A 26887-nucleotide genomic window follows, 5' to 3' on the forward strand; every position below is an offset into this window, starting at 1 on the left:
AGGAGGAGGATATGTAGAGAAAGAGGGACAGCAGAAATGGAAAGAAAGGCTCTGGGCTTTATGTAAAAGGCTGCTTTGTCTTAAAATGAAAAACAGCTGTTCATTTTGCAGCAAGCCAAGAGAGATGACATGTTTTCTTTTCTCCTGTCATGACATAAACATCCTTGTCTCTTCTCATGTCCTTCCCACCTCAGAGCTGGATAGTAAATGAAGTTATCTTCTTATTCTTCTTTAAATACACTAATATTTATAATTATCACCAGCAACAATATGTTCTGCTGCTGTTAATCTATTGTTTTAACATCGCTACATCTCAATTACCATTTAATAACCAATTGGTACCTGTTTATTTTGGTAAAAATGTTTATTATGTACATTAATGACATTTATATATTTAAATTTGTGATATATTTTCTGTTCTGGTGTTGCTGTGGAATTATAGCAGCTTTTGAAGGTGGTCACATATGAAATAAATACATTAACACAACTTTATGTTGTTTGGGAAACACAAATGTAGAAATATAGAAGTAAAAGTACATACTGATAATGTAAACATAGAAAGAGTCAATTAAATTAGCTTGTTCTGTGTGAATTTAGACCACAAAATCTGTTGGAAACCACACATTGAATATGTTGGGAGGGAAAACGAGGCACATTCTCAATCAGAAAGCGTTATTTACATTATTTTGTTCATTACTACGATGCAGAGAATAATGCATAAATAGCATACGATACATAGAGAGTCCATGGAACGTGAAACAACACAGGAGCAAGAATAACAGGAAGCGTTTAAAACAAAGTAGAAATCAAATTTGACTTTATTGTAAAACGCGTGTCAATGGCACAGATTTGTTCAAAGCTACGTCTGTTGACAGTGTTCTGCGCTGCACGCTGCTCCACAGGCTGCTGTCAGCGGCCCAAAGTGCCGTCTTTACGCAGGACTGCAGACTGGATCCGCATTTGTGCCGACACCGAGGCGGACTCAATAACTCCTCAAGACCTTGTAAAGATCTTTCACAGAAAGAATGAGGTGATGAGCATCGAAAAGATGTTTCACTCCAAAAGAAAACGGGAGCACTGCATTTAGAATTCTGACTTCCACATGTCATAAATAAGCTCTTGCTCTGCACGTGGCCTGATAGAGTAATAAAGTATCATGTATATTATTATAATGAAAACAGGGAAGTCACATTACTTCATCTCTTCTGCTGTTGTTTAAGTGCTTTACTTCCATTTGAAGACATTATACCCACGTAAATATGAAACTCCACATTACAAAAACATGCATTTGTCTTCCCACGTGAATTTCTTCAAATGACATTCAATTAACTCCAGATCCTTTTACACAAAAGTCAATCACAGTAGCACATCAGACAACTGCCACATTCATACACACATTATAATACAGTATTCTCATATTTAGATTTCACCCTCTTTTTTTCCCCAATAATATTGGAAAAAAAAAGTCATACATTATAGGACACGTTGTCAATTTCTAAGATTTTTTTAAAAGTCAGTTCAGATTATTTTTTTGGAACATGTCAAATATCCAAAGGTGAGAAGCTTTTCTTCTTCATGTTCCAAAAACCGGTTTGATGCTGATGTTAAATCAAGATAGAAGAAGTTAAAAATACTGCATGTTCATCTCTTGGTCAGAGGGCGCTTATTATTGGCTGTTCTATGAAGCAGTGGCATGTACGTGTCAGTAGAGGGTGCTATTCCAATACAAGTAACAACTGTCAGTGCTGCAAAACAACCCTGAAAATAGAGTCAAGACAACAAACCCTGTCAAGAGCTTCAATCAAAAAAAAAGTCAGTATTTACACACATGTAGATGAGAATCAACAATCAAAGCCTGTATACAACAGGTTTAACGCAGCTGAGGTTAAAGGTAATGGACGTGTGTGAGTGAATAAGCACCAGTAACAAGGTCTTTTTGACAAGAGCACACAAGTGCTTCTAATTTTTTTTTAAAACTTCACTTCCTATGGTGAGTGTGTTATTTATTATATACAGTGGTTTCCCCCCATTTTATGTTACAGGTAAAAACGGACAGATCAGTTCATAAATAATGTTTGATCAGAGCATAAAAACAAAAACATCTACAGAAGACAAGAGTATTAGGACCACACGTAAAAAAAAGAAATAAGTACAACAGCATGAATTCTGAGATTAAAGTCAGATTTCTGACTTTTTTCCCCAAGAATTTAGAATTTATCCTCTGATTTCTAACTATTTTCTCCCAGAAATTCAGACTTTTTAATCTCAGAATTCATGCTGTTTAATTTGTTTTTACATGTAGCCCTAATAGTCTTCTGTAAACATCAGATTGATTTATAAAATATATATGTATATACTGTATATTTGAACAACAACAATGACATAAATGGTTACATTAGTTCTGTAAAACATACAGATCTGGGCAGTGACTTTACCAAACTGAAATAAACATATATCAACAATATCCTGTGAGCTTGGACAAAGAATTGCATTGATGAGCATTAATCTTTAGAACACAGACTGTGAACCACTTATGTCCTACACAGTGTTAAAAGACGTGTTCACAATAATATAAAAACAGACTGACAGGCTGAGGTTAAAGTTGCATTGTCCTGCATTTGCCTTGAGAATAGTCACGGAACACTTTGTTAGAAAACGGACTGGAGTTGCTCACAGTAGCGCAGTCGAAAAGACCAGACACACCTTTAGGTTCACCCGCGAAGGAGTTTGGCACAGAAACTCTGTCATAGACTGGACACACTAACTGTGTGTGGTTGCATTGTAATATTATATCACATGATGTTTCTGGTGCAAACTGAGTTGAGGGGAAAAAAGGCGACAACCTCATTCCTGGATCAGATAAAATTAAAAAAATTGTGCGTGTAGCTGCATGCAAATGAAAAAAGAAAGCTCTATATAAATTATATAAATAAAAATTGTAGAAGTGATGCATCAAGAAGACGTTTTGAGATCTGAATTTTTCATATTCGTTCATCTCTTCTTGTTTTTAGTTTAAGCTATTTGGAGGGATAGACTTAACTGAGTACAGTATGATTTCTTTACCTAAAGCGGAGAATCTTTTATCATATATCACAACACTCGTGACAAGACTGAAGCCGAACGGAGCGGAATGATATTTGCACCAGTGGACAGGAAGTTGTCCAAAGGCCTGAGATCACTTACAGCAGCTTTAATTTAGTGAATGAGCGTGGGTGTGTACTGACAGCTGATCATTCAAATGTAGATGTCGTAGTTTGTATGATATTAGTTAATTCCCGACATACATTCATATCACCACTGAAAATAACAATGTTTGTGAGTCAATTCAACTGCAAATTATACAATAATATATGAGTCTCGATAAATACAGTTGTATGAAATACATTTGAGTTTTGAACGATCACTCTCTTGTTCATCTTTCACGTTGCCATCCTCAACACCCATATCACTTAATACTATTCTTATTTTTTACTCATTTTTTTTCTTAACAATACAGTTCTAATCTTATTTCTCTTGATTTATGTACATTGATTCTGCTGCTGTGTATGAAAAGTGCACTCTGAATAAAACTTGTCTTAATGTGCTTCCTCACTTGGGGTTCCACAGTGTTCTCACCGTTGTTGTTTTTCATCTTGTATGCATACGACATAAATTTGTGCCCACATGTATATATAAATATCTAGATATTTATCGTTCAAGAATAGCTTATTTGTTTGCAAAAGTTAGGAAGTATCATCAGATACATTGGGGTCTCCACACTAGGATGAGGAAATGAAAAAACACTTTCATCTACTTTGAAACAGTAGCTACAGTTGTTTAGGTCAAGTAACAACTGATCCCAGATCTGTGCTCCCCTCTGTTTTTTTGTGTTTCAGTCTAATTCTATAAAAATCTTCACTCTTCATCTGCACATCTGTGATCTGTGCCATGTCGTGTAAAGAAACTGGACCTTGATGCTAAGGGGACACAGGGTTTCCCTCAGCTCGTCTCAAGGGGCTGTGGATCTTTGTCTTCCTCGTTGGTGCTGTCTGGGATTTGTTCGCTCCAGTAGTCGCACTCACCAAGAGTGTCAGTGCAGCGGACGCCTGAGCTCTCGCCTCCACCCAGGAATGGGAAGACGTGGTCAACCATATCACAGAGACGCCCAAAGCTGAGCGTGAGACACACACACACATACATATGTAGATAATTTAATACACATACACACTAATATGTCTGTGTTCACAACTTGTTACATGGATGAAAACCAAAAGAAAAATGTAGCTTACGAGGAGATATTTGTTTTTGCCTGCTCCTGTATCAGCTCTCCTTTAGGGTTGACCGTGAAGATTCTGTTCAGTGGAACACCCACCTCCTTATAGGAAAACACATCCTGAAATCATAAAATCATAAATCATAAATGATTCCAAAGGTACAAACTATGTGGACGCATGTACGCACATGTGTAGCAGCCTTACTGTTGCTCTGTTACCAAAGGCAGCGTAGAACGGTTCAGTGTTGGGGTAGAAAAGGTTCTTGATGTCTGTCAGACACTCAATCTTAAACTTCTCCGGTTTCTTCTCAATCACCTCCCTACATGACAACACACAATTATTAGCACATTTTGTTGTTGTTTGTCTTTGTCTTGAAAGGCTACAGTTGATAGGTGCACATTTAGTTTTTTACACCAATTTGAATATGTCTTTAAGATGGCAATTGCTGACTTTCCTTAGGACTTTCCGCATGTCAATATATACCCATATTGACATGCGTTTTCTCCCTTTTTGATTCTTTTACCCCTTTTCTGTTGCTTTGAGGCAGCTGTAACCAAAGCTGGAATGTACATGCATGTACATGCAGCTGATTTGTAAAAAGAAGTCAATGTGAGCATCCTTTCTCTATGAACTGCTCTATGATTGATCAACATGTCTTGTCATGATCCAGATTTATTCAGTGATCGATAAGTACCAGTTTATATACACGTTTTTGTGTCTGACCTGTGGAAAGCAGAAAACAGACTACTGGGGCTGAGCAGCACTGGACCCATCGGTAGCATCGTTCCCCTCTCGTTGACCCAGTGAAGGTAACCTCGCGTCATGTCTGCCATGCCAATGGCCCTCGCCGAGCAGTACATGAATTTATATCCATTCCTGTGATACAGTTTGTTATAAATCATGATAATGACCATGTGTTTGTGAGATTTTAAAGGAATTTAGTACAAATAAGATACACTATTCATATCATAATTCTTTATTCAGACCATACAACTACACTATGAACATTAAGAGATATCACTCACTGGCTGACTTTGTGGTAGAGCCGTGCAATACCCTGATGTGTCCAGTCTTTACCCAACGTGGGGAGGATGTGACCCAGAGTGTCCGACCTGCAGCGTCACACAAGAGACGTAACATGAAAAAGACATTTCCCACATCATTATGAACAATCTATTTAACACCACAGCCCCATCTCCTGGTGAAAAGATGAACTGAACTTATCTTACCTGGTGATGGTTCCGTCTATATCGGAGATGATGATCTTGTCATCCCAATTCCAAAGATAGATGGTGCCATGGCAGCGGCAGGTGCCCTGGTACTGGGTGGTCACACTGAACACCACCTCATTAGGACCTTCCTTCAGCTGCAGGCTAGCCTGTCAACACACAGCACATGAAGAAGGCTCGTAAGATTGTGAAGGACTCCATGCTCCCGCTCCAGAAGGAGATTCAGGCGTCTCCACTGTAGAACTAGCAGGCTGAAGAACAGCTTCTTTCTCAAAGCTCTGAAGTCAGGACGATAATGACATCATACACACACTCGACACATAGGCATAGGCATCATTATAAACCCCGAGAACGTAGGTAAGTAAAGCTTTACATAGCACCTTTTAAAGCCACATTTGCTACACATTACATAAAAACAAAAAACAATAAAATGTAGAACAGTGTTTATGTGACCAATGATTTAATGATGCACAAAGCACTCCTGGCTCTGCTTTTCTCCCATGCAGAGATTCATGACCACAGTCTGGTCCAAATTCAAATACTTTAAATGCAAAGCTGCCATAAACTCCACTTGCCTGTATGTTTTTATTTGCATGTCGTAAAAACAATGTGAGAAAACGTACCAGCTGCTCTGATGTCAGCCGTAGAGTCTTCTTATAACAGATGCTGCCAGAACTCATGAGGAGCTCTGACTGACAGGATCCTGACATCTGATTGGAGGATCTATGGTCCTCGTCACTCGAAGATGACTCATCTTTCATTCTGAAAAAAATCAAAGGTAAGAAGAGCATCAACTATGCATTATCAGTCTGAAGTGTTTTGCTTTGTGCTTTCTTGATTCTCAATTTTATTAGCACCACTGTGTATATTTCTGTTGTATTCTTATCAGTTTTTAAACTTCTGCATTGTGTATATTTTATTACACTTTGTGTGAGTGTTTCATTTCATGTACTATAAAGCACTTAGAAAGCGTTATACAGTTGTATTATTATTTAGAAAGGGAAACAATCCCACTGTGACCCACGTGGGTTTCACAGCTGTAACTGCTGTAACGTTTCCATGGTAACAGCAATCATAGAAGTTTCTATTATAGGATATATAGTGGTTAGAGTAGTACGTCTTCACATATTAGTCTTAAAATGCAGTTTTAAGACTATTTTTTTTCTACAGGAGCATGTATCATCGTTTCACAGTTTTGAGGTGAATCGACAATAATCAGAAAACTGGGAATGGGGTTTTCACTTCCAGAACCACACTGTTCAGCTCTGTAAGATGATGCTGCGAATCTTATGAGAAAATATCACAATCAAAAATTCACCTGTCCACTGTGGCCATAGCGAGCGAGTTCCCTCCTTTGTCGTCTCCAGGCTCTGACACCGATTCCTGAGGAGCACAAATGTCACAACTGATGCCACCCATCCTCTCTGACACAAATTACTTTGTTGAATACTCCTTATACTCAAATCTAAGGACAATACGTACTGATTTGGAGTCACTGTTTCTGCTCCTCCATGAGAACCACCAGCGTCCTCCTTTCTTTGGCATCTTGTCCTTCATGATGTTCTCCACTGAGGCCTGAAGACAACATGCAAATACAACTCAAAACTGACAGGAAAAAAACCAACTAAAAAAAACCACAGATAAAAACCTGCAATCAAATAAATCAAAAACATAAAAAAATGTACAATCCAAATGCAATGTTTAACAAATCAAAGAGTCAATTTCAAGCCACAGTGAATGTAGTTACAAGGACATGCAGACAAAGAACAAGACAGAAGGTGAGACATGCGAAACAAATGGACAGGATGGAAAAAAGATGGAATTCAGACAGAGGACAACATCATGCTCTGACAGACACACTGTAACACGAAGCCAGAAAACATCATACAGGCTGTGGAGGGCTGGAGCCAAACAGACCAGGGAGGCAGTATGAGAACAGGCTGAAAACAGAAAACGCGGAACTCAAACACCAGCACTTAGTGCACATGAACATGGGACGGAAGGCGGGAGAAAATGTGTGAATGAAAGGGAAGAAAATAAGGAGGAGGACATAATTAAAGTGTTAGGAAAGCAGTTAGAGTTGAAGAAATATGGATTTCACTATGGTACAACACTGGCAGCTTTAGTATGAGCTTCCCCTGTATTAAATAGCTGTTATTTTAGACCGTTCATCCATTCATATTGAGCGATGTGTTTGGTTAGTAGACATTTATCTAATATTGTATAGATACGATTCACCACTGAACATGAAAGTGTCTGTAGTGCACAGGGGTATGATGTAAGGGAGAGCAAAACACTAGAAAGTTATCACATACCACCTTCAACACATAATAATAATATATTCAAATTACAAATAATATACAATAACACGATTATTTACAAAGATGATATTGTAAAAAAAATAATAATGTTGACGCTAACTAGGAGACCACACGTCTAACATCTACTTCATATTCCTATAAATCCCCTCCCACCTCTCTCCTTCTTGTATTCTGCCTCCCCTCCACTTCCCACCTCTAGGTCCTGAGGGTCAGAGTCAACATGTGACTATACCTGTGTCTCACTGCAGTGGTCTTACCTGCGGCAGGGGCTTCTGGTAGACCTGCATGGCCAACATGACAGGAGCCGCCGTGTTCCAGTTGTAGTATCTACATTATGTGGCAAGAAGAGAGAGAGAGACAGTCTTAGAATGTATCTGTAAAAACTGATACCATATTTGTTTCATTTTAAAACACCCATCACTACCTAGATAACCTCAAGGCACTTTATCAAGACCTTAAACAAATTGATAGCAGGAATTGTGACTACAACACTAAAGGAGCAGTTTGGAAGATGTTGTATTACTTTCTTTTCAAAAGTTTGATGGAAATATTTCACTGTCCTAATGTGAGAGATGAAATGATGCCCTTTACCTATAGGCAAAGTTGGCTAACACCTCTAAATACAGGGGCCTCAAACTCAAACAACCTTAGGGCCAATGAGTGTCCAGCCTGGTCATGAGGGGGCCTTGTCATGTGAAAAAAAGTTCAATTACGAGGGAAATTTGCTTAAAATCACATCACAATATTCCATTATGATAACACAATAATGATGTTCATGATGGTATTTCAGAATTTCAAAGTAAAAGTGTTTGTCACGATATAGTACAACATATTTATGACGCAAATTGCAATTTAATAAATAATAACAGACAACTGTAATAATAAAAAAAAACGTAATATGCTCTTAAAAATATACATAGAATTTTACTTCAAATTTAAATATTATTATAAAAAATATTGCGAACTGTTCATGACAATAGCTAAGAATCATATTTAGTATTATATTTTGTCTATAATCTAGCTACAGGTGGAGAAGGTCCTGGGCCAGTTCTCATTATAACTTGATATTAAGGGGCAGGCCACACAAAATCAGTTTGAGACCTCTGTCTTAATATCTGTGTGTATCATGTGTATATCGTCCTTCAACGCAACACAATTCGACTTTGTTAATTAAAAATAATCGCTTCAAAATCCCTGTGATGGCTCGCTCACTTGTAGTAGGGAGAATGGAGCCTTTTACACTCTCACTCTGACTGAGAGAGCAGTAATGAGAGAAATGTGTACCTCAATGATAGTCGGACACTCAAACTGCCAGAATCAACCAGCAAGTTCATTGTTTCAGTGTGTAACAGTCTGAGTTATTAAATATAGTCATACATACTTGTTTCCTATCTTCACCACCAGGTTAGGGTCATCAATTATAGAAGGGTTTTCAGAGAACTGCTGGTAGGAAACTGCCCTTTCCTGGAACTGCTCTGTGTCAGGAGACATACACACAAGGACATGGATGTTAAACATAAATATTAAATAGCACTTTTGCGTTTTTTTTTGGAGATGTGAGACCCTAAAATCAACAATGACAGGACAATGCTCCATTGCCTCTGCACTGCCCCTACTGTTCATGTGAGTGTTGCAAATGTGTCTGAGAATGTGAACAGCTGACGCACCAAAGTTACACAGGATACGCAAGTAGTTAACAGCAAGTATCATCACTGGCCTACCTCTTGTGATCTCCCTGTTGTCAGTGAGTCCTCCACACAGAGATATTGAGACATGTGCAAGGTCCCCCGACTGGTCAGAAAAACTGTCCACACCACTGTCCATCCCACTGCTGCCCACTGACTGTGGGGACTGATTAGCACTCCGCACTCCCACCATCACCATGTCTGAGTCTCCTCTCACCGAGCTGCTGCCTCCATCACTGTGGAGAGAAACAAACACTGCTGAGCACTGACGAGGGCCCTCATCATCACTCATACCCAGAGACTGGATCAGGACTGATTTTCATATGTGAATATGTTTTACATAACACAAAGTTACAGATTCAAAAGAAAATGTGTTTTCAGCCAGAAACAAAATAGTATTACCAAACCACAATGACAGCCTCAGAGACACTGTTCACAAACACATTTCCAGTACCTTTTGGGGAAGTAGAGAGCAGCCACTTCAGGCTCTAGCTCTGTAATATCATCCAGGTATATGCCATCTGCGCCCAGGTGTTGGCTTCTCTTTTCTAAGTGGGACAAGAATGCACATCACTACACATCAGTAGCAGAAATAATACATGCATAGACATGTTATATTTCTATTGCTTACACATACCTTTCTTTTTGGATGGTGAATCGGTTATTTTGATATTTCCATCTTCCTCCGCATGATCAGTAAGCATCCTGGAAGACACTGAACAAGCACTTAGGCCCTCCATATCTGCATATGATGGCCCTGTGTTTTCAGTCAATGTCACTAAGGACAGAAAAGACAAAACAGAAAATCAGTTAATGCATTATATCAACAGCATTGGTCACACACTGCACAGAGTTAAGTTTTGGAGCACCCTGAGCCATGCTCATCCATGGAGAAAAACATCATGCACCATGCACCCATCCTTTATCTTTACCACTTTATCCTTTCTGGGTTGGGGAGGAGCTGAAGTGAATCCCAGCTAACATTGGGTGAGTGACAGGGTAAAACCCTTCACACATGCATTCAAATTAAAATGCAGACAAAGGGAGAACATGCAAACTCCACAAAGAAAGGCCCCAGATGTAACACAATTCAAACTGAGAACTGTCTTTGGTTACTATTTTGCATCTTTTACTTTGGTCTCTCCTACGATCATAATCATTTAGATAATTTGATCGATGCAATAAATGACACTAAAGTAAAGATTGCGAGAAACATTAATCCTAATGGGAGGCACAAATCTAACAACACCAGCATGATACCCTCAACCATTCAGGAGATGTGTTTGCAAAATATGAACTTTCAAAAAATGACCTCTGGAGGTCACTCAAGCACAGTTTCTGAGTTTTGTTTTCAATACCTTGCTCTTTTCCCGCCTCGTCTCCAGTCTTAGCACCGAGTCCGTCTCTGTTTCCATTTTTGCATTCTTCTTCATTCTTGCGTCCACCATGAGCAGTGCTCTCCCCTGGCTGGGAGGAATAAATGGTAATAGAGGGAGGTCCATTGTCACTGATTGCTCTGAAGTGAGTGCTGGTTGACACTGGAATGGAGACGGTGTTGGCAGAATCCTGCCTCTGGTGATAAGTCAGGAAGTCTGGCTGTAAGTGACAAGACAAAAGACAGACAGACAATGATTCCTGTGCCACCAAATCACAACATCAACACCCGCTGGCCACTTTGATTAGGTACATTTGTTCAACTGCTCCGTGCAAATATGTATATGTATATGTTTGAATCACTTCACAGCAGCTCAAAAGTACCTAAACTAACTATATATGTATAACATAAAATAAATGATCCCACTTTCTGTACAATAAATTAGTTTTGTGCATAATTCTTATCATTTTGATATTCAAAATCCCTGAGTTTGCTCTCCTTAAAATACAGGGAACAGCCTCACCCTGGAATGTGCTGTCCCTCACACACTGGGTTGATGCATGCACGCCTGTTGCTGTCTCTCTATATACGTCACCAATATAAAGTTTGCAGACATGCTAATGCTGTGTTTGTGTGTGTGATACCTGGGCAGCTTGCGGCAGCTCTCCCCACGTCCACAGCATTTCAGGGTTTTCTTTATTCTGATTATGCAGCTCTGAGTCACTCTTTGGTGTTGATGACTGTGAATCATCAGTGCTGCCGGGAGAGAGAGAGAGAGAAAGTTATACATCCATTATTCACATTCACGGCTGAAATAATGTAAGTAGCAGAAGTCAAAATATCCCAAATTCAGTATTGCGGAAGAGTAAAACTGAAGGTGATACCTAACAAGAGAGGAGAAGTGAGAAGTCGGCTGAGGACAAGAAATGGACAGACCACAGGGTGAAGGGATGGAGAGAGTGTCCTTTGTCACTTTACTACAGGAAGATAAAAAAAGACTTAGAGTGAGAAACAGAGAGGTTATTATTTGCTCGTTGTTATGATGACATAACAGATAAGACATTAACAGAGTGAAAGCAAGTTTACAAGACAGATAAAGTGTGCTTTATGTGCCTACAATACCTCTGTGAGTGTGACCAATCAGTGCCAGGGTGAGCGTGTGTCATGGCTTTTGTCCCCTGGTCACCGTACATAGACCTGACGACAAACAGAAATGCAGTAAGGTGTCAGTCATTAATGCAATCAATCAAACACATATGCTATTTAAGAACATCATCCATCATACTGTTAAAAACCCCAGAGTAATTTATCCCGCAAAGCCCCGACATGAAGCAGTCACATATTTGTCATGATTGTAAGGGTCTCAGGAATGTTCCCATCATCATCATCGAAGGAGCCTAAAAAGTTTGGAGCTGTTCAGCGAGGACAGAGGTTTGAGACACTGTTTCAGAGTTATTACAGAGATCACTGTGGGAAACAGGACAAATCCTTGGCACACGTCCAGAACACAGCGCTGCCTCTCACAAGACACTCCACACATAAACATGCTCACACATGCAGACTCATGGAAGTAATAATAGTTTTACAGGCCTTAATGGTATATTGTTTAATAACAGGAATTATAATTACAGGTCTTTTGATCATAAATGTCTCTTGCCTCTGAATACTAATTAAAGGAAAACAGTAAGAGATAATGATATTGAGGTGTAAATGTAAATGTGATATCCAAGTAATCCTGTGAGTGCACATTTGTGAAAGATGCCAATGTCAGTGCATTCTATAGGCATTTAAAAACATTTTTTATTTCATATTTATAGGACAGTGAGCCTCTATTCCACAGTATTAGTATTTAACAACCTTGGAATGAGACTCAATGAGTTAAGTGATCAGTCTGGACAGTCATGTTGAGAACATTAACATAGTGTTCTCAGTTTATAATGCTTTCCCAGTCTTTAGAATCCAGTGGTTCACTTCTCTCTCTCTCTCACTCACGCACACACACACACAAGTTCACCAGGTTCAGGATAATGTTATTATATAATCTTAACCAGTTGCTCAGAAATGAGGTTCTGCCTCATTAGGATCAGGTTTTGGTCTCCACGAGGACTACTGGTCCTGACAAGGATAGTGTTTATGCCAGAAAATGTCCTCAAAAGGTAAGTACAAACATTCTCCATAAGCACTGCAGCACTGTTGACACAGGTTGTTTATAACAGCAATAGACAAGATTGACTGGAATTTTGTGAATGTTTCTCCCTCTCTGCCTCACTCACTCACTCACTCACTCACTCACTCACACACGCACACACACAGGAAAATGTGTGTTTTTTTTACGACGAGCAACACACACACACACACACACACACACACACACACACACACCTGCTGTCGTCAGCCTCTTTCTCGTCATCCGAGCTCAGGTCAATTGTAAACATGTCCTCGTCCTCAGAGAACTCTTCGCCACTCTCCTCTCTCCTCCCTCCCGCACTGCCTCCCTCTGGTCGTGCTTTCCTCCTCCTCTTCCTCCTCTTCTTGGTCGCCCCTCCGTCACTTTGCTGTGGCCCCAGGTTCTGGACAGGAAGTGAGGTGCAGGGGATGGCGTCTGTGTGATGACGTGAGACATGATTATAAAAACTGAGCACAGTGACATTTTTCATTTTACACATTTTATCATTAGGACCTACCATGGTGACGAGAACTGCGTCTGCCCAGCTGGGACTCCATTAACTCCTCCCCGGTGGACATGATGGGTGATGTTGCCAGGTAGGCTGGAACCACTTCCTGTCAACAGAGAAACAAGAGATTATTACACCAGCATGATTCCCATTCGGACTATAGTTTCGCTCAGAAAACTTGAACGTGATATGACTAAAACAGTCTGCGTTCACATCAGTTAAGCAGCATCTAACTTCCACCACCCTACGTGATTAATGACGGCCGTTCCTCCTGCAAGTTTTCTACAAGAACAACTACATGTTCATCATGTTCTTCATCATTTTCACTGGTTTGTTGTCCTTCCTTCTTCCTTTTCTTTCGTCTATAGCTTACATTGACACACTGATGGTGTAATAGTTTGCCAGTATATAGTTTAATAATAGTTTTTTGATTCCCACACTATTTATTTTTAGTGTGAATGTGCCAGTCGTTTCAAAACTGTGCTTGGGACCTGGGACCTTGCTGGTGTGAAAGCCTTAAAAATCACGCCACGTCATATTTCATGTAAAATATTGGTAGCACTGAGCTATGCAAATAGATGAGGTGTTATTGACATTTCAAGAATAAACAATGTGGTTACAGTTCGCACAACTTTCTTGTAGACTTCTAGATCATGGACAAAAAAGCAAATACAATGTTAAAGAAAAACATGTTTTGTGAGGCTAACTTAACCTTTGGCCACCAAAATATAAACAGTAAATCTCTTATTCTAAGTTAACGTATGTGGCAAATTTATTTCTAAAAATGTTCTTAGTCTAATGGGTTTGCCAAAATCTAAGCAATACACCCTGTGCGTTCAGGTGAACATATCTATACCAAATTTGCAAAAAAAAATCTTACAGGTGTTCTTAAGATATTGCGTTAATGGGAAAGAAACAGACGGGCAGTATAATAAAATATAATAAAATGCCTCCGACTTTCATCTATTAACCAGGAGGAGACGCAGAGAATTTTCGGTTTGAGCTCTGTTTAGCAAAATGTCTCACTACAAAGAGAACCCACCCCCTACACAGAGTGCAATAAGTAAGTAAGATAAAGAGATGAATGAGACACATTTTTTGCACTGCACGTCATGACACAGTCCAACAAAGTCAGCATTCATTTGCTGCGAGAGGAAAAAGGGCGTGCATGATGTCAGGTCACAGCCCACCTGCTCCGTGCATTCACAGCGCAAAACCACAACATTTTTAATTCATGTACATATGTTTCCCTCTAAGCTATACTTTCTATTTTTAAATGGATGACATGATGTCACATCTGAGACTTTAACACCACAGTTCCAACATCCCACGTCAGGTCTGCAGTGTAACCCACAGTGCGATTAGATACATGGTCCATGACACGTCTACAGCTATTCTGTGATTATCGGTACAGTGTAAGACAATCATTTAATTATGTGACATTGGTTAATCAACGCTGGCAGGTTTAACTGTTAAGAATGACATGTATTTTGAGCTTTTACTCTATACATGTTTTGATTATCCATCTGTGTGTAATTGTGTTAGGACAAAAATAAATACCAGTACCAGTATCAAAAGCAAACACATCATTTGCGTTTTTCTTTCAGGCGTCCCTGATGCTCTAGCCTTAAGATTAATGTCTGCTGGAACAAATGGTTAATGTGTCATGTGCAGGATCCGTTTGCCAAACACACAAGTCACAACAAGCACTACACCCTGAGGAACAGAGAGGGGCGACGGAGGGAAAGGGATCGGTTCAGGGACTCGCCTCCATGCCAAATAGTTCCAAAGAAATGTCGTTAATCTTTTTTTTTCATTCATTCAGATCAGTGAAATGAACATTAATGTGCACCAGTACAACTTGTGTCTCCTCCCGGCCTTTACTCTTTGTCCAGCTCTCACTGTGTGGACGCTACACAGATTTGTGTATTTGTGTTTCTGACAGCAGACTGTGTGAGACAGTGGATTCAACCAAGCTAATAATAGCCCTCTGGTGGTTTTCCACTTTGTGCAAGAAGAACTACGATTGGGGGCAGGATTTGACACAAACCCCAACAGTTGAACACACAATAACAGACACAGTCCCAAAGAGCCCTATCCATATTCATTAAACCTACAGACTTCCTCAGATTAGGAATTACATGGATTATTACACTTAATAATTACACTTATCATACACCCTAGTCATTGCTAAAGAAAAAAAAAAAAAGTACAAACAAAAGGAAATGACTCGACATAATGATTTCCTGCAACAGTTGTACTATATTTGTGCTGCCCACTGTCTCCTTTCTGCTGATTTATTTCCAGAAAGGTGAATTTCACCCGGGCCAACAGGATGCCACAAAGGGACAGAGGTTCCTGTTCCTTGTTTTTGCCCAGCTTAAATTTCAGAGTCTATATTTGAAGTCGTTTGTGCAAGCAGAGTCTGAGATAAACAAACAGCAACAGACAAACGCAACTTGTTCATACAGTATTGAATTTCGACTATTTTAATATTGCATTTAAACATCTTTGTTTCTTCCTTTATTTCTTCTTATTATTAGTTTTCACCCATAAACTTTCTGCCTTGTCCTTTTTCCGTTCTTACTTTTTGCCAATAACATTGAATTGTTAAATATGTAACTATCAATCTGCCTAAAGAAGTCTGGTGAATCTGGCTGTATGTTACTTTTTCTAACATGCATTCATTATACTTTGAGATAATTAAATCTTGGATTATGGTTTACGCTTGACATTTCCTTCCCTAAAACAAAAAAAGTGAGCAGGGGTGTTTAAAAGGCAAAGAGGGTGGGATGAATTAGAATTACAGGGGAATAGGATGCTATGTGACAAAAAAAGACAATATCAGTTTGATGTCATTATGTAAGAGTAAGATTTTTAAACTTAATTTGTGGTTCATTTTGTGTCAGCTGTTGTTTCCGGCTGTGACTCAAATAGCAATCAATGAATTAAAATAGCAATATGTCTTTGTGGGTGAAGAACTACAAACAACAAAGCAAGAGTTGAAAGCACTTACTGTCTCCGGCCGCAAGACCTTTGTGTCACTATGTTCTGTACTATATTTGTTTACTGACTCACACTAATGACCCTGTCGGTCAAACAGTATCTCACCAGCATGCTCTCTGTCTCCTTGACGAAGAAGGCCTCTCCATTTTCTCCCAGCTTCATGTGCAAACTCACTGGCTCGCCATTGATCTCAATGTCCACCTGTAGGACAGATTTGGGGGGCATTTAGCACCTTTTTTAAACAACAGATTGTCAAGATATTCACTTTTTTTCTTTAAGCTCTGTTTATCAAATATCACGTGTAAAGCCTTTGCTGACTAACTTAATCTGCAAATTTCTCTCTTTTGTTTGCCACCTGTCACTTTGAATTTACTCACAAAGATGTCGGACCAGTTTGCAGTTTGCCATGTATCATTCCTTTTTTATGTGGCATGATGCAGTTCTGCATGAGTTTATGGCTGGACTCTACATAAATAATAGGGATGGGAATTGGTCCGATACCAGTCAAAATATTCACTATAATGTTGTGACAAAGTAATGCTAGGAGAATTTTCTGGAAATCAAAAGGGAACGTTCTCTAAAGGTTGTATGAAGTATGTATTGCAGAAACGTAACATTCTAGGAACCAAAAGACAACATTCTCTAAAGGTTGTGAGAAAGTAACGTTCTGGGAACCGACTGTGCAACCAAAATTTTCAAGGAATGTTCCCACAAACAAAAGGTAACGTTCTGGGAACCAAACATTGTTAGCTGGGCATGCGCAGACTATAAAAATGTAAACAAAAGTCAGCAAAACCCTCTGAGTCATGTTCGGGCCGTTAATTTATTATTTATCGGAATAATATCGGTATCGGTAGATACTCCAGTTTTTGATATCAGTATCGGAACACAAAAAACATTGTATCTTCCCATTCCTAATAAATGATGGTCACAGTCTCTGGGTTGAGGCTTCAAAACGGGTCATTTGTAAAGCATATTTTTACACTTATGTTCTCCAATATTTCCTTCAGGTCATGGGAATACTTTATACTTTATGTGTACCCACAAATACACTGGACATGAAAGAAGAGCAAACACTCACCACTTTCTCACGTGACCGCAGAACACCCATCTTGCCGAAGCGGACATGGAAGGGCGAGCAATGCAGCGAGCCATCAGGCTGCCGCACCACGATGACATCTATACATCCAGACAGCGTCGCAGGGTTGAGTCCTCTGTACAGCTCCTTGACTTGCACAAACACCTGTCCCGCCAACTGACCCACATAGTTCATGGTCTGCAACTGGAGACAGACAGGGAGAAATTGAAAGGGGGTTGTTTCTTCTTCTTTTTATCCATCCATTAAACATAGTATGCATCTCACATCAGCGTGTAGAATGACCTTTAATGGACCACAAAGGCTCCCTGTCTTCCCACTACATTAAAATACATTATTGCTCCACTGAGTCCCATCCATTAAAGCAAACTCAGAGCAATCGATCTCAGGTTGAAGCAACCAAACAAGTGAGAGTTTTCATATTTATGTTCTATATTCCCTGGGGTGTTGCCAAACTTGTGTTGTATTTTTTCTGCATTTGTACAAGAAAGGTTTGTTTGTTTTCTAGGTGTTTCTCGGTGTGTCATCAGACCAGCATTTCTAATCCACAGAATCTAATTCTCTCTGTTTAGAATGCCAAGCATGGAGGAAGGCACAGGGAAACACATTCACGAGGCTGAGAGACGGATGGTTCTTGATTCAGCCAGGAAACAAAGAGAGGCAGAGAGAACACATTTATTTTCCAAGAGAACTTAATAATTTCACTTTATTTCCTCGTCTCTGCTCATTCTTTTAATTTACAGGAACCGCTTTGCTCATTAATCCTGAGCCTTCTTTAATCTCATTAATAACATTTCAGCAGACCATGTAAAAACACACAGCTGACGAGGGTGATTTGATTAAACCCTTCAGTTCCTGTGAATGACAGTTTTGTTCTCTTCCAGTGAAAACAATATAATAAACATTGTCACAACTTGTCCTGACTTACAACATAACACAGTATTTAACACTGTGGCTTAGGTAATAGACCTACAGAGGCAGAGGTCACATCTAATGTCTGCAAACTTCTTTTTTCTCTTCTTCATAAGGATCATTTCTTCAGGGGAGATTAGGTCTATGGACTAATGGAACAAAAACACATTATTTTATTAATAATTTCTTGCAATTTGAGCAAACTTATCATTTAATCCTTCAGTGTGACTTATTGCTCAACTACTGGGAGTGGATTTGCTTGACAATGATTACATAACTAGATGACCCTTTTGTCTTACTCGCACTCTCACTCCCTTATCTTTTTATCTTCTGTCTCTTATGAAGACACACGGGTACATGCATGAGCACAGACCTGATATCACTGTCAACACAGGCCACGTGCACTGGGAACCATTCACATGTTTATGCTTCATTCATAGTGAGGACCCTCATAGACATAATCATTCCCTAGCCCCTTACCCTAACCATAACCATCACCATCACAACTAGATGCCTGACCCCAACCTTTATCCTAAACCCAATTCTAACCCGAACCCTAAAACCACATCTTAACCCTGAAAAAGAACTTTAAAGACGTGAGGACCAGACAAAATCTCCTCACTCCTTTGGTCCTCACAAAGCCACAAATACAAGAGCACACAAACTCGGGGTGAGGACACATCATAGACATAATGTCTTACCTTAACCTCATCCTTCACAACTAAGTGCCCAATCCTGACCCTAAATCCAATTCTAATCCTGAAAAAGCACTTTAAAGTTGTGGGGCCAGGACAAAAATGTCCCCACGAGGTCAAAATGTCCTCACAAAGGTTTGTAAGTTTTTTGGACCTCACAGAGATATAAGTACAAGCACACAGTGCTCCTCCAATTATGTAAGGAGAAAACTCATAAGGTCACCACTCATGGTCATTCAATAGTGTTCCTGTAGTGTTTTACAGAGCAAAACAAATGAAATACAAGCCACACAGACAGAGAGAGTAAGTCAAGAGTGAGTCAAAGCATTACATATAAAGAGAGGTGCTGAGGCATTTGCAGACAAGATAATGATGATGAAGGTTTATCCACTGACTGTCACATCTGGCAAAACACACACACAGTGCACAGCTATTTAGCAATGACATGCATTTATTTGTACAGCCTAACCAAAGCCCTAATATCCAAAACCTTAACCACAAGCAGGTTAATACCAAATCCAAACACTTACATAACCACCATGTATACCACATTTGACCAGAGCCTCTAAAATTAGGTTCTGCCTCATTAGGACCAGGCTGTAGTCCATATGAGGGCATGGTGGTCCTGACAAGGTCAATGTTTATGCCAGAAAACAAACAAACACACACACACCACAATACAACAACAACAACAACAACAACAACAACATGTGTAAGATATGATATCATGATATTTTCTGAATGTAAATCACGGTGAACATTTGCTGCATCATGTAAACATGTGCGCACTGATCACAGGGTGAGGCTCTGCAGTGTGTGTGTGAGTGAGTGTGTGTGTGTGTGTGTGTGTGTGTGTGTGTGTGTGTGTGTGTGTGTGTAGCTCTGCGCCCATTCAAACAGCCGCACATTTAAAAAACAAACCCACGCACATGTAATATATTAAAATAACGACAATAATATTAAAAACTAACAACAATAATGGTATAATATGATGGCTACGGCCTCAGTGGCAGCAGGTCACTGTCGTGTTTCCGTCTTCACTTACATTATTTAGTGTCTCGTCTGTGTCGTGGGTGTTTTTTCCGCCATTTAAACGTTATTCCTCGTCACGTGTTCTCTCTGCGGGTTAATTCTGGTCATTATTGTTATTATTCACATGTTGTTGCTCTCTAACAGAGTCGCCTTTCGCCGTTTCACTCACAACTGATGTTCACACACTCAGAGCTGCTGCTTTGCTATTTACGCCGCGGTGAAACGGTTCCCGCCCACAGCGTCACCTGATTGGCCGAGAGGGCGATGACGTCACGTGCTATTGAAATACTATCCACGTCATGGCAGTTTTATCACATGTCTGTGTTTACTACACATACCTCTTTTATTGTGAGTTTATTCTGTGGCCCTGTGCTGTAGCTCTGCCGTCTTTCAAAGGAATTTTTTTTTTTTTTAAGATTTATTTCATTTATGAAAATGGAAATTACAGTTATATGTAAATATTAACAGTGTTGTACAGTACTTTCACTCCTATTTGCTAAAGAACATGGGTACTTTTACTCCACCGCATTTTCTCTTACTATCTTTGTTACTTGTTACTACCAAATAAAATCATATATAGCACTCTGCCCGACAGTTTGGCCATTCACTCATTCACATGCTTCAACATGGGGTTAAGTGTCTTGCTCAAGGACACATAAAGACCAGCAGAGCCAGAAATTGAACCCACAACCTCCCTATTGAAGGAACAACTCGCTCTACCACTGAGTACATTTTATATCAGAGAATTACTTTTGATACAATAAATGTCACATACTTTAAGACCTTTACTTAAGTAATTTTATAGACAGTGACTTCTACCAAAGTCATTTTCTGGTAAGATACTTGTACTTTTACGCTCAAGTATCCCGTTTAGGTACTTTATACAAGACTGAATATTATGTACACAAACTCAAAACATTTCCAAGAATGTACACTTCAAATGTTTGCTGGAAACTCTCTGTTTTGAGCACTTTTATAGTGTCGACTAACCTTTCATTCATTCATTCATTCATTTGTTCATTCATCTCCTACCACTTAACATGAGGGTTGTGGGAGGTGCTGGTGCCACAGGGCAACATAGAGACACACAACCATGCACTCACATATTCACACCTACAGTCAAAATCAATTCATGCATCAATAACGTATTGACACACATTCACACACTTTGACTCTGTTGTAAGAACCCTTCATTAATGATCTGAGCAAGGATAGGCCATATTTAATAGAATGGCAAAGTTTCATGAGTGAAGTATTTATGAAATGTGCCATTGAATGCATTAGTTAGGCTACACATTCTTATTTAAGACTTATCTATTTCAAATAAACATTCATATTTATTACGTAATTCTATAGCATATAGATTTTAAATCTAGATGTCACCTTGATTTTGCACATAATAGACAACTGTCCAGTCTACACACATGAACTACATAGTCAGTATAAAACTAATATAAGTGAACTCTTTGTTAATCGTACACATACTGTATATTATTAATTGTGCGTATGACTGAGAAGAAAGCAACCCTCAGTTGAAACAGCCTTGTTTATATCCTGAAACAAGTAGAGATAAGAATAGAAGAGTGACATTCAGACGTTTTAAGGCATCTGGATTTTGCAATGCACCGACTGTGTCTCAGCTGTCAACATGTGACTCCGCCCACCTGCACTGATGCGGTCAGGAGTCCAGACCTGGACACGGCCTTTAATGGCTGTTTCAGTGTAAAATTATCACTTCCCACAAGTATAATGCCACCCCAAACATAGCACACCAAGTCTATGTACAATGCATCACAAGAGCAACCAGGTCATAATTAAGAATAGGACACTGCAATGGGACTGATTTTAGCCATGTAAGATACAAGCTATCACTCTTACAACTGTATGGTAAATACACATCATGCTATAGGAACAGGTAACGCAATCGCCATGCATTGTGGGAAATGTAGTATATGGTTAACCCACGCCTTAAAGCAGCATAGACCTATTTTAACACAGCTTTTGAGGCCAATTAATCACTCGCGGGCCACTTAAAATTACGTGGCAGGCCACATCTGGCCCCCGGACCTTGAGTTTGACACATGTGGCCTAGGACAACAATGTCCTCATTGGGGATTCGTGAGTGTTTAAACCAAAGACCCAATGACCAATGAATTACAATACAACAATCAACAACATTAATTATTTTTTTGTCAGTGTAACAAGCTGGATTCTTTAATATATATAGTACTGACACTTTTGGGTTATAGATGCAGAATAAAGAAGCCTGAGATGAAAGTTTAGCTGTTCTGCTGTACATTAAAATGTATGTACATGCATGTATATTATATTATTGCCCAGTGGAGAAACAGGAGAATGTAAACCTGCAAATCATCAGAACATTAGTTCTATTGTAAGGACCTGAGCATAAACTGTGCAGGACAGTTTATTTATTATATGACTTTAAACAGAGAGACAGTCAAAAAACATGTTTGCATGCATTACAAATTAAGTTTTCATTGGGGGTAACAAACACGAAAAAAAGCTGATTTGTTAAAGCAAAAGTTATTCATGTTGCTTTTGACTCTTTGACTCAGGTTATATAAGGAGGTTCCCTAATGTGGCTCTCGTGGCTTCTTGTTTTTCTTTTCCTTTTTTTTCATTGTTCAGCGATTCTTAGAAACCATTTTGGAGTTGCACACACATCCAAATACTCCTGACCTCTTAACACACACCCTCTTAACGCACACCCTCTTAACACACACACACACACACACACACACACACACACACACACACACACACACACACACACACACACACACACACACACACACACACACACACACACACACACACACACACACACACACACACACACACACACACACACACAGATCAGGCCACCATGGCGGGAACAAGGAAGCACGTGTGAGGTTTTCTAAGAACTGACTCAATCGTCAGGGAGCAACAAGACGCCAACTGGGTGAGAGAGGGAGGGAGGAGAGAGGGAGGGAGGAGAGAGGGAGGAGAGAGGGTAGAGGGAGGGAGGACGCAGAGAAAGATAACATGTGGAGAGGAGAGAGGAAGAGAGAATTTGCAGAATGTTAATGTGTGCATGGACCTATGAGACATGTGACAGACTTCCTTTCATGTGCATGTTGGACTCATGGTTGCAAAAAAAAGTCATAGCACGATTATACACTTTTTTTTTTTAAACTATCTCTTACTTTGCTCCTTACTATATGTATATGTTAAGATAAGTTAAGCTGGACCTATTTTAATTCTTCACAGGAAAACCAAAATGTACCTTCGCTTAAATGTAATCTATTATAATCTATATTTCTTCTATGTAAAGCATCTTTGAGCATTGTTGTTGTTGTTTGTCATGCCTTTCTGTTTCTGGATTTCCACGTGCAAGGCTTAGTCATCATTGAAGTCTGGCTCCAAACAAATTTCTGCTATAGGAATAACAACGTGTGATAATGATGACGATGAAGCATTCCAACCACCACAGCACACGTGTGGCCATACACGAGCCCCGTCTGTTTATGTGGTTTGGGTTAATATTTGCTCTTTGCCACTGTGTGTTTCTGCATTGACATGTACAGTTCAACTGTATCTGTTTACTGTGGGTGTGGGGTGGGTCGATGCTGGCTGATAAACTCTGGTTGTTGCAGCTGCTGTCCTCATATCAGACATGTGAGAGCAAAAGAGAGAGAGAGAGAGAGGGGGGACAAAAAGGAAGGAAGAAGTTAGTTCGCTGAGAAGGGGCTCGACCAGCTCTCTGAGGTCAAGAATGCGGTTATTCATCACCACGGAGACGGGGGGGATGGGCCGAGGGAGCCAATCGGAAGGCGACATGAGCCACACACACCACAAATGAACCACTGGAACTCGGCTTCGAATGTGGAGTCCTCGTGTGTGTGCTCTGCTGTAAGCTGTAACCCCAATCATCCGCAATAATATTCTGATTATTAGAACATATTGTAAAGACAGTTTGGGTTAATATGTCATCTTTTACCCAGCTTAGTGAACCCCCCCCCCCTACCCACTGTGGTGTCTCTATGTGCAATATTAACTAATGCAGCTGGAATTAACCAATTTTATATACTATTTATAGTATTTTGAAGGTTCATCTCTCATTCATGCATTTGTGCATCTATCATAAAAACTAACGGTTAAGTGGCTTATTCCAAATGAAGTAAAAATCCAACATTACATGAGGACAGGCACACTGTAACACTGTTCAGTGGAACAACACAATGGCAAAAAAGAAGTGTAAATGCTGTGTGAGTCCACATGGCTTCTCTTCCCCAGCATGGTGTGACTGTTATGTAACAGCTTAGCTAACTGTGGTGCACTATGCTGTAATAAAGAGAAATGCAGGCCTGGGGTCATGCATGGAAACTTTGTCCCACTCGTGTGTGTGTGTGTGTGTGTGGGAACTGGTTGTTCAAACCAAACCATTGTACATCAGCACAGACAAACAAACACACACAGCACAAACACTCGAGGGCAGAGTGAGTTATTTGATCACAGTGTTTCATGGAAACGTGTTTCCTCGGGCCTCAGGTACAATTTTAAGTATAACCTTGCAAACAGTTTAAGGAGGACGTCGATAGTGTGCAGAAGTCTGGTTGTTTGCCCTTATTTTTAGTGCATTATTTCCCGTTGAGACCATAATATGACTTCCAGCATCAGTCCTGCCACAAAAATTGTGATTTATGGCTTGGTGAAAAAGGCTATCGCTTCAGAATGTGTCTTAAATCCCATTTTTTTACATACCGGCTTTCGACCCAGTATAAGACACTTTACTTGTTTTATCATTTTTTTATTGTTTTTTATTGTTTACACAAATATCTATCTACTATTCATTAATATCAGATCAGTGGGTTGATAACAATCTCAATAAATGGATTTAGGGATAGGGTCAACGAACCTCTTCGACTTCTTCACAGGCAGAAAACAACAAACAGGAACATAAACATTATATAAGTGAGGCCAGGGTTCGTGAGTGTGGAGAACTTATTTTGCTTTAGAACTTTTATTGGATGTAATGATTACCAAGCATTGCATATGTTATCAGACACACATCATTCTCTGTTATCTCTTCATTCCTGCTTTCACATGCACATTCTGAACATTATTCCCTTACTAATTGATCACGTTTTAGTGCAACAGTGGTTGTTATGCAATATAATAGCATGTTGATAATTCATTTGAAGAGATTAATTTTCCACAGTGAATCACTGCAGACTCTATGTCTTGAATTCCACCCAAAGCATGACACAATTCACCTTAAAATGACCAATGAACCCAAAATGAACCTCTCATGCATTTATACAGTACATGTATTATGTTTTAATTCTGTTACCCAGGACCAGGAGTCATTGGGGCCGTCGTTCTCACTGTGGCTGCAGAACTCTCTGTCACTCTCCTGTGAGTGGATCATCGCACCATAGCTGCTCTGGAAACTCATGTTGTTGTTGTTGTTGTTGCTGTTTACAGTCTCAGAACATGTCAAACAGAAATCTTGTTCTGGAAGATGAAGCCGATCAGTGTAAAAAAGCAAAAAAAACAAAACTGAATTGTTGACTTTCCTGGTCTGTTTCCTACTAAAACTTTATTTTCAGTCTTTGGCAAATACAAACTCTTCTGGACAGTCGTAGTTCACTCCTTTCACCTTGTTTCTCTTCATCATCATAGGGTAAGAACTCTTCTGGATGATTCTGGATGAATCCAGTGGGTCTTGAGACGTGGTTTGAGTGAGAAGATGGTGCTTGTTTGACATGCAGTGACTTTTTTAGGCTAAGATTATCAACAAGTGTGTTCTGGGAATGGAGTATACTTGGAGGAAATCTGAGAGGGCACACACGCGCATGCACACACACATGTATGCACACACACACACACACACACACACACACACACACACACACACACACACACACACACACACACACCAATACACACTGTGCAGCTCTGAGAAAATAAAAAGTGAAACATGAATTAAGACGGTGATTAAAATACAATTAGATTTGCCCTTTTAACCTGATCTGATTTGCTTCATCTTTCCACCATGTTTGCACCATGTAGTCCTGCTGGCAGACACATGTGTGTGTACACTTTACACACAAATACACACACTTCCATGTTGAGGACATGGAGTGCATTTGAGGCCTCTAAACACAGGGCTAATTTTGCCTCATGCCTCTGACAACTTGTTATGCTTTAGTTTGCTGACGCATCCAACTTTTTTTAGTGTAAAATATCCCCTGCACATGTAGAATATTGTTGTTGTAAATGGCTACTGTTTTACTGTCCATTTGTTTCATGTCTCATTTCTCAGTGGGAGATTTTAAGTTTTAGTAAGTAGTAGATTTTACAAAATTACTTTAAAGTATACTTTTTTGTAATACCCTTACAAAATATAACAAGCAAACTAAAATTCACTACTATGTCTTTTTTTGGTCTTTGTTTCAAGAAAAACAAACAATGTTTAAAAAGTGTTATAACGTCACACATTTTGTACTTGTTTTCAAAATTAGATGGATAAATACTCTATAATGTCCCAATTGTTTTCATTGTTTGTGTTACTCCTTGGTTCATAGTCGCCATAAACATAA

General features: G+C 39.5%; 1 protein-coding gene across 2 annotated transcripts; it reads right to left on the reverse strand.

The window, feature by feature from the left end:
* Positions 1-1523: 1523 nt before the first annotated feature.
* On the reverse strand, positions 1524-25702 carry lpin1a (lipin 1a). 2 transcript variants are annotated; one of them, XM_083900647.1, is made up of 23 exons: positions 25636-25702; positions 17626-17826; positions 16650-16745; positions 13548-13644; positions 13246-13465; positions 11986-12060; positions 11748-11840; positions 11508-11619; positions 10847-11084; positions 10126-10266; positions 9943-10036; positions 9525-9724; positions 9185-9278; positions 8061-8130; positions 6965-7057; positions 6801-6865; positions 6106-6244; positions 5483-5631; positions 5279-5365; positions 4977-5129; positions 4458-4572; positions 4269-4372; positions 1524-4150 (listed from the first exon to the last, which is right to left on the reverse strand). In XM_083900647.1, the coding sequence occupies exons 2-23, from the start codon at positions 17815-17817 to the stop codon at positions 3979-3981; spliced, it is 2799 nt and encodes a 932-aa protein (XP_083756773.1). In that variant the 5' UTR covers positions 17818-17826; positions 25636-25702; the 3' UTR covers positions 1524-3978. The 2 variants fall into 2 exon arrangements, with proteins under 2 accessions (XP_083756773.1, XP_083756772.1); XM_083900646.1 differs by lacking the exon at positions 25636-25702 and adding an exon at positions 20293-20432.
* Positions 25703-26887: the final 1185 nt, after the last annotated feature.

This window comes from Microchirus variegatus (genome assembly GCF_963457635.1).
Source record: "Microchirus variegatus genome assembly, chromosome: 14".
Lineage (NCBI taxonomy): Eukaryota > Metazoa > Chordata > Actinopteri > Pleuronectiformes > Soleidae > Microchirus > Microchirus variegatus.

Excerpts from the sequence above, each read along its gene's own strand:
- lpin1a (XM_083900647.1), bottom strand. The coding sequence starts at position 17,817 with ATGAACTATGTGGGTCAGTTGGCGGGACAGGTGTTTGTGCAAGTCAAG. Across the intron at positions 6,866-6,964 it reads GAAACAGTGACTCCAAATCA|GAATCGGTGTCAGAGCCTGG; the intron begins GTACGTATTGTC and ends TGTGCTCCTCAG. Across the intron at positions 4,373-4,457 it reads CCTTTGGTAACAGAGCAACA|GATGTGTTTTCCTATAAGGA; the intron begins GTAAGGCTGCTA and ends TTATGATTTCAG.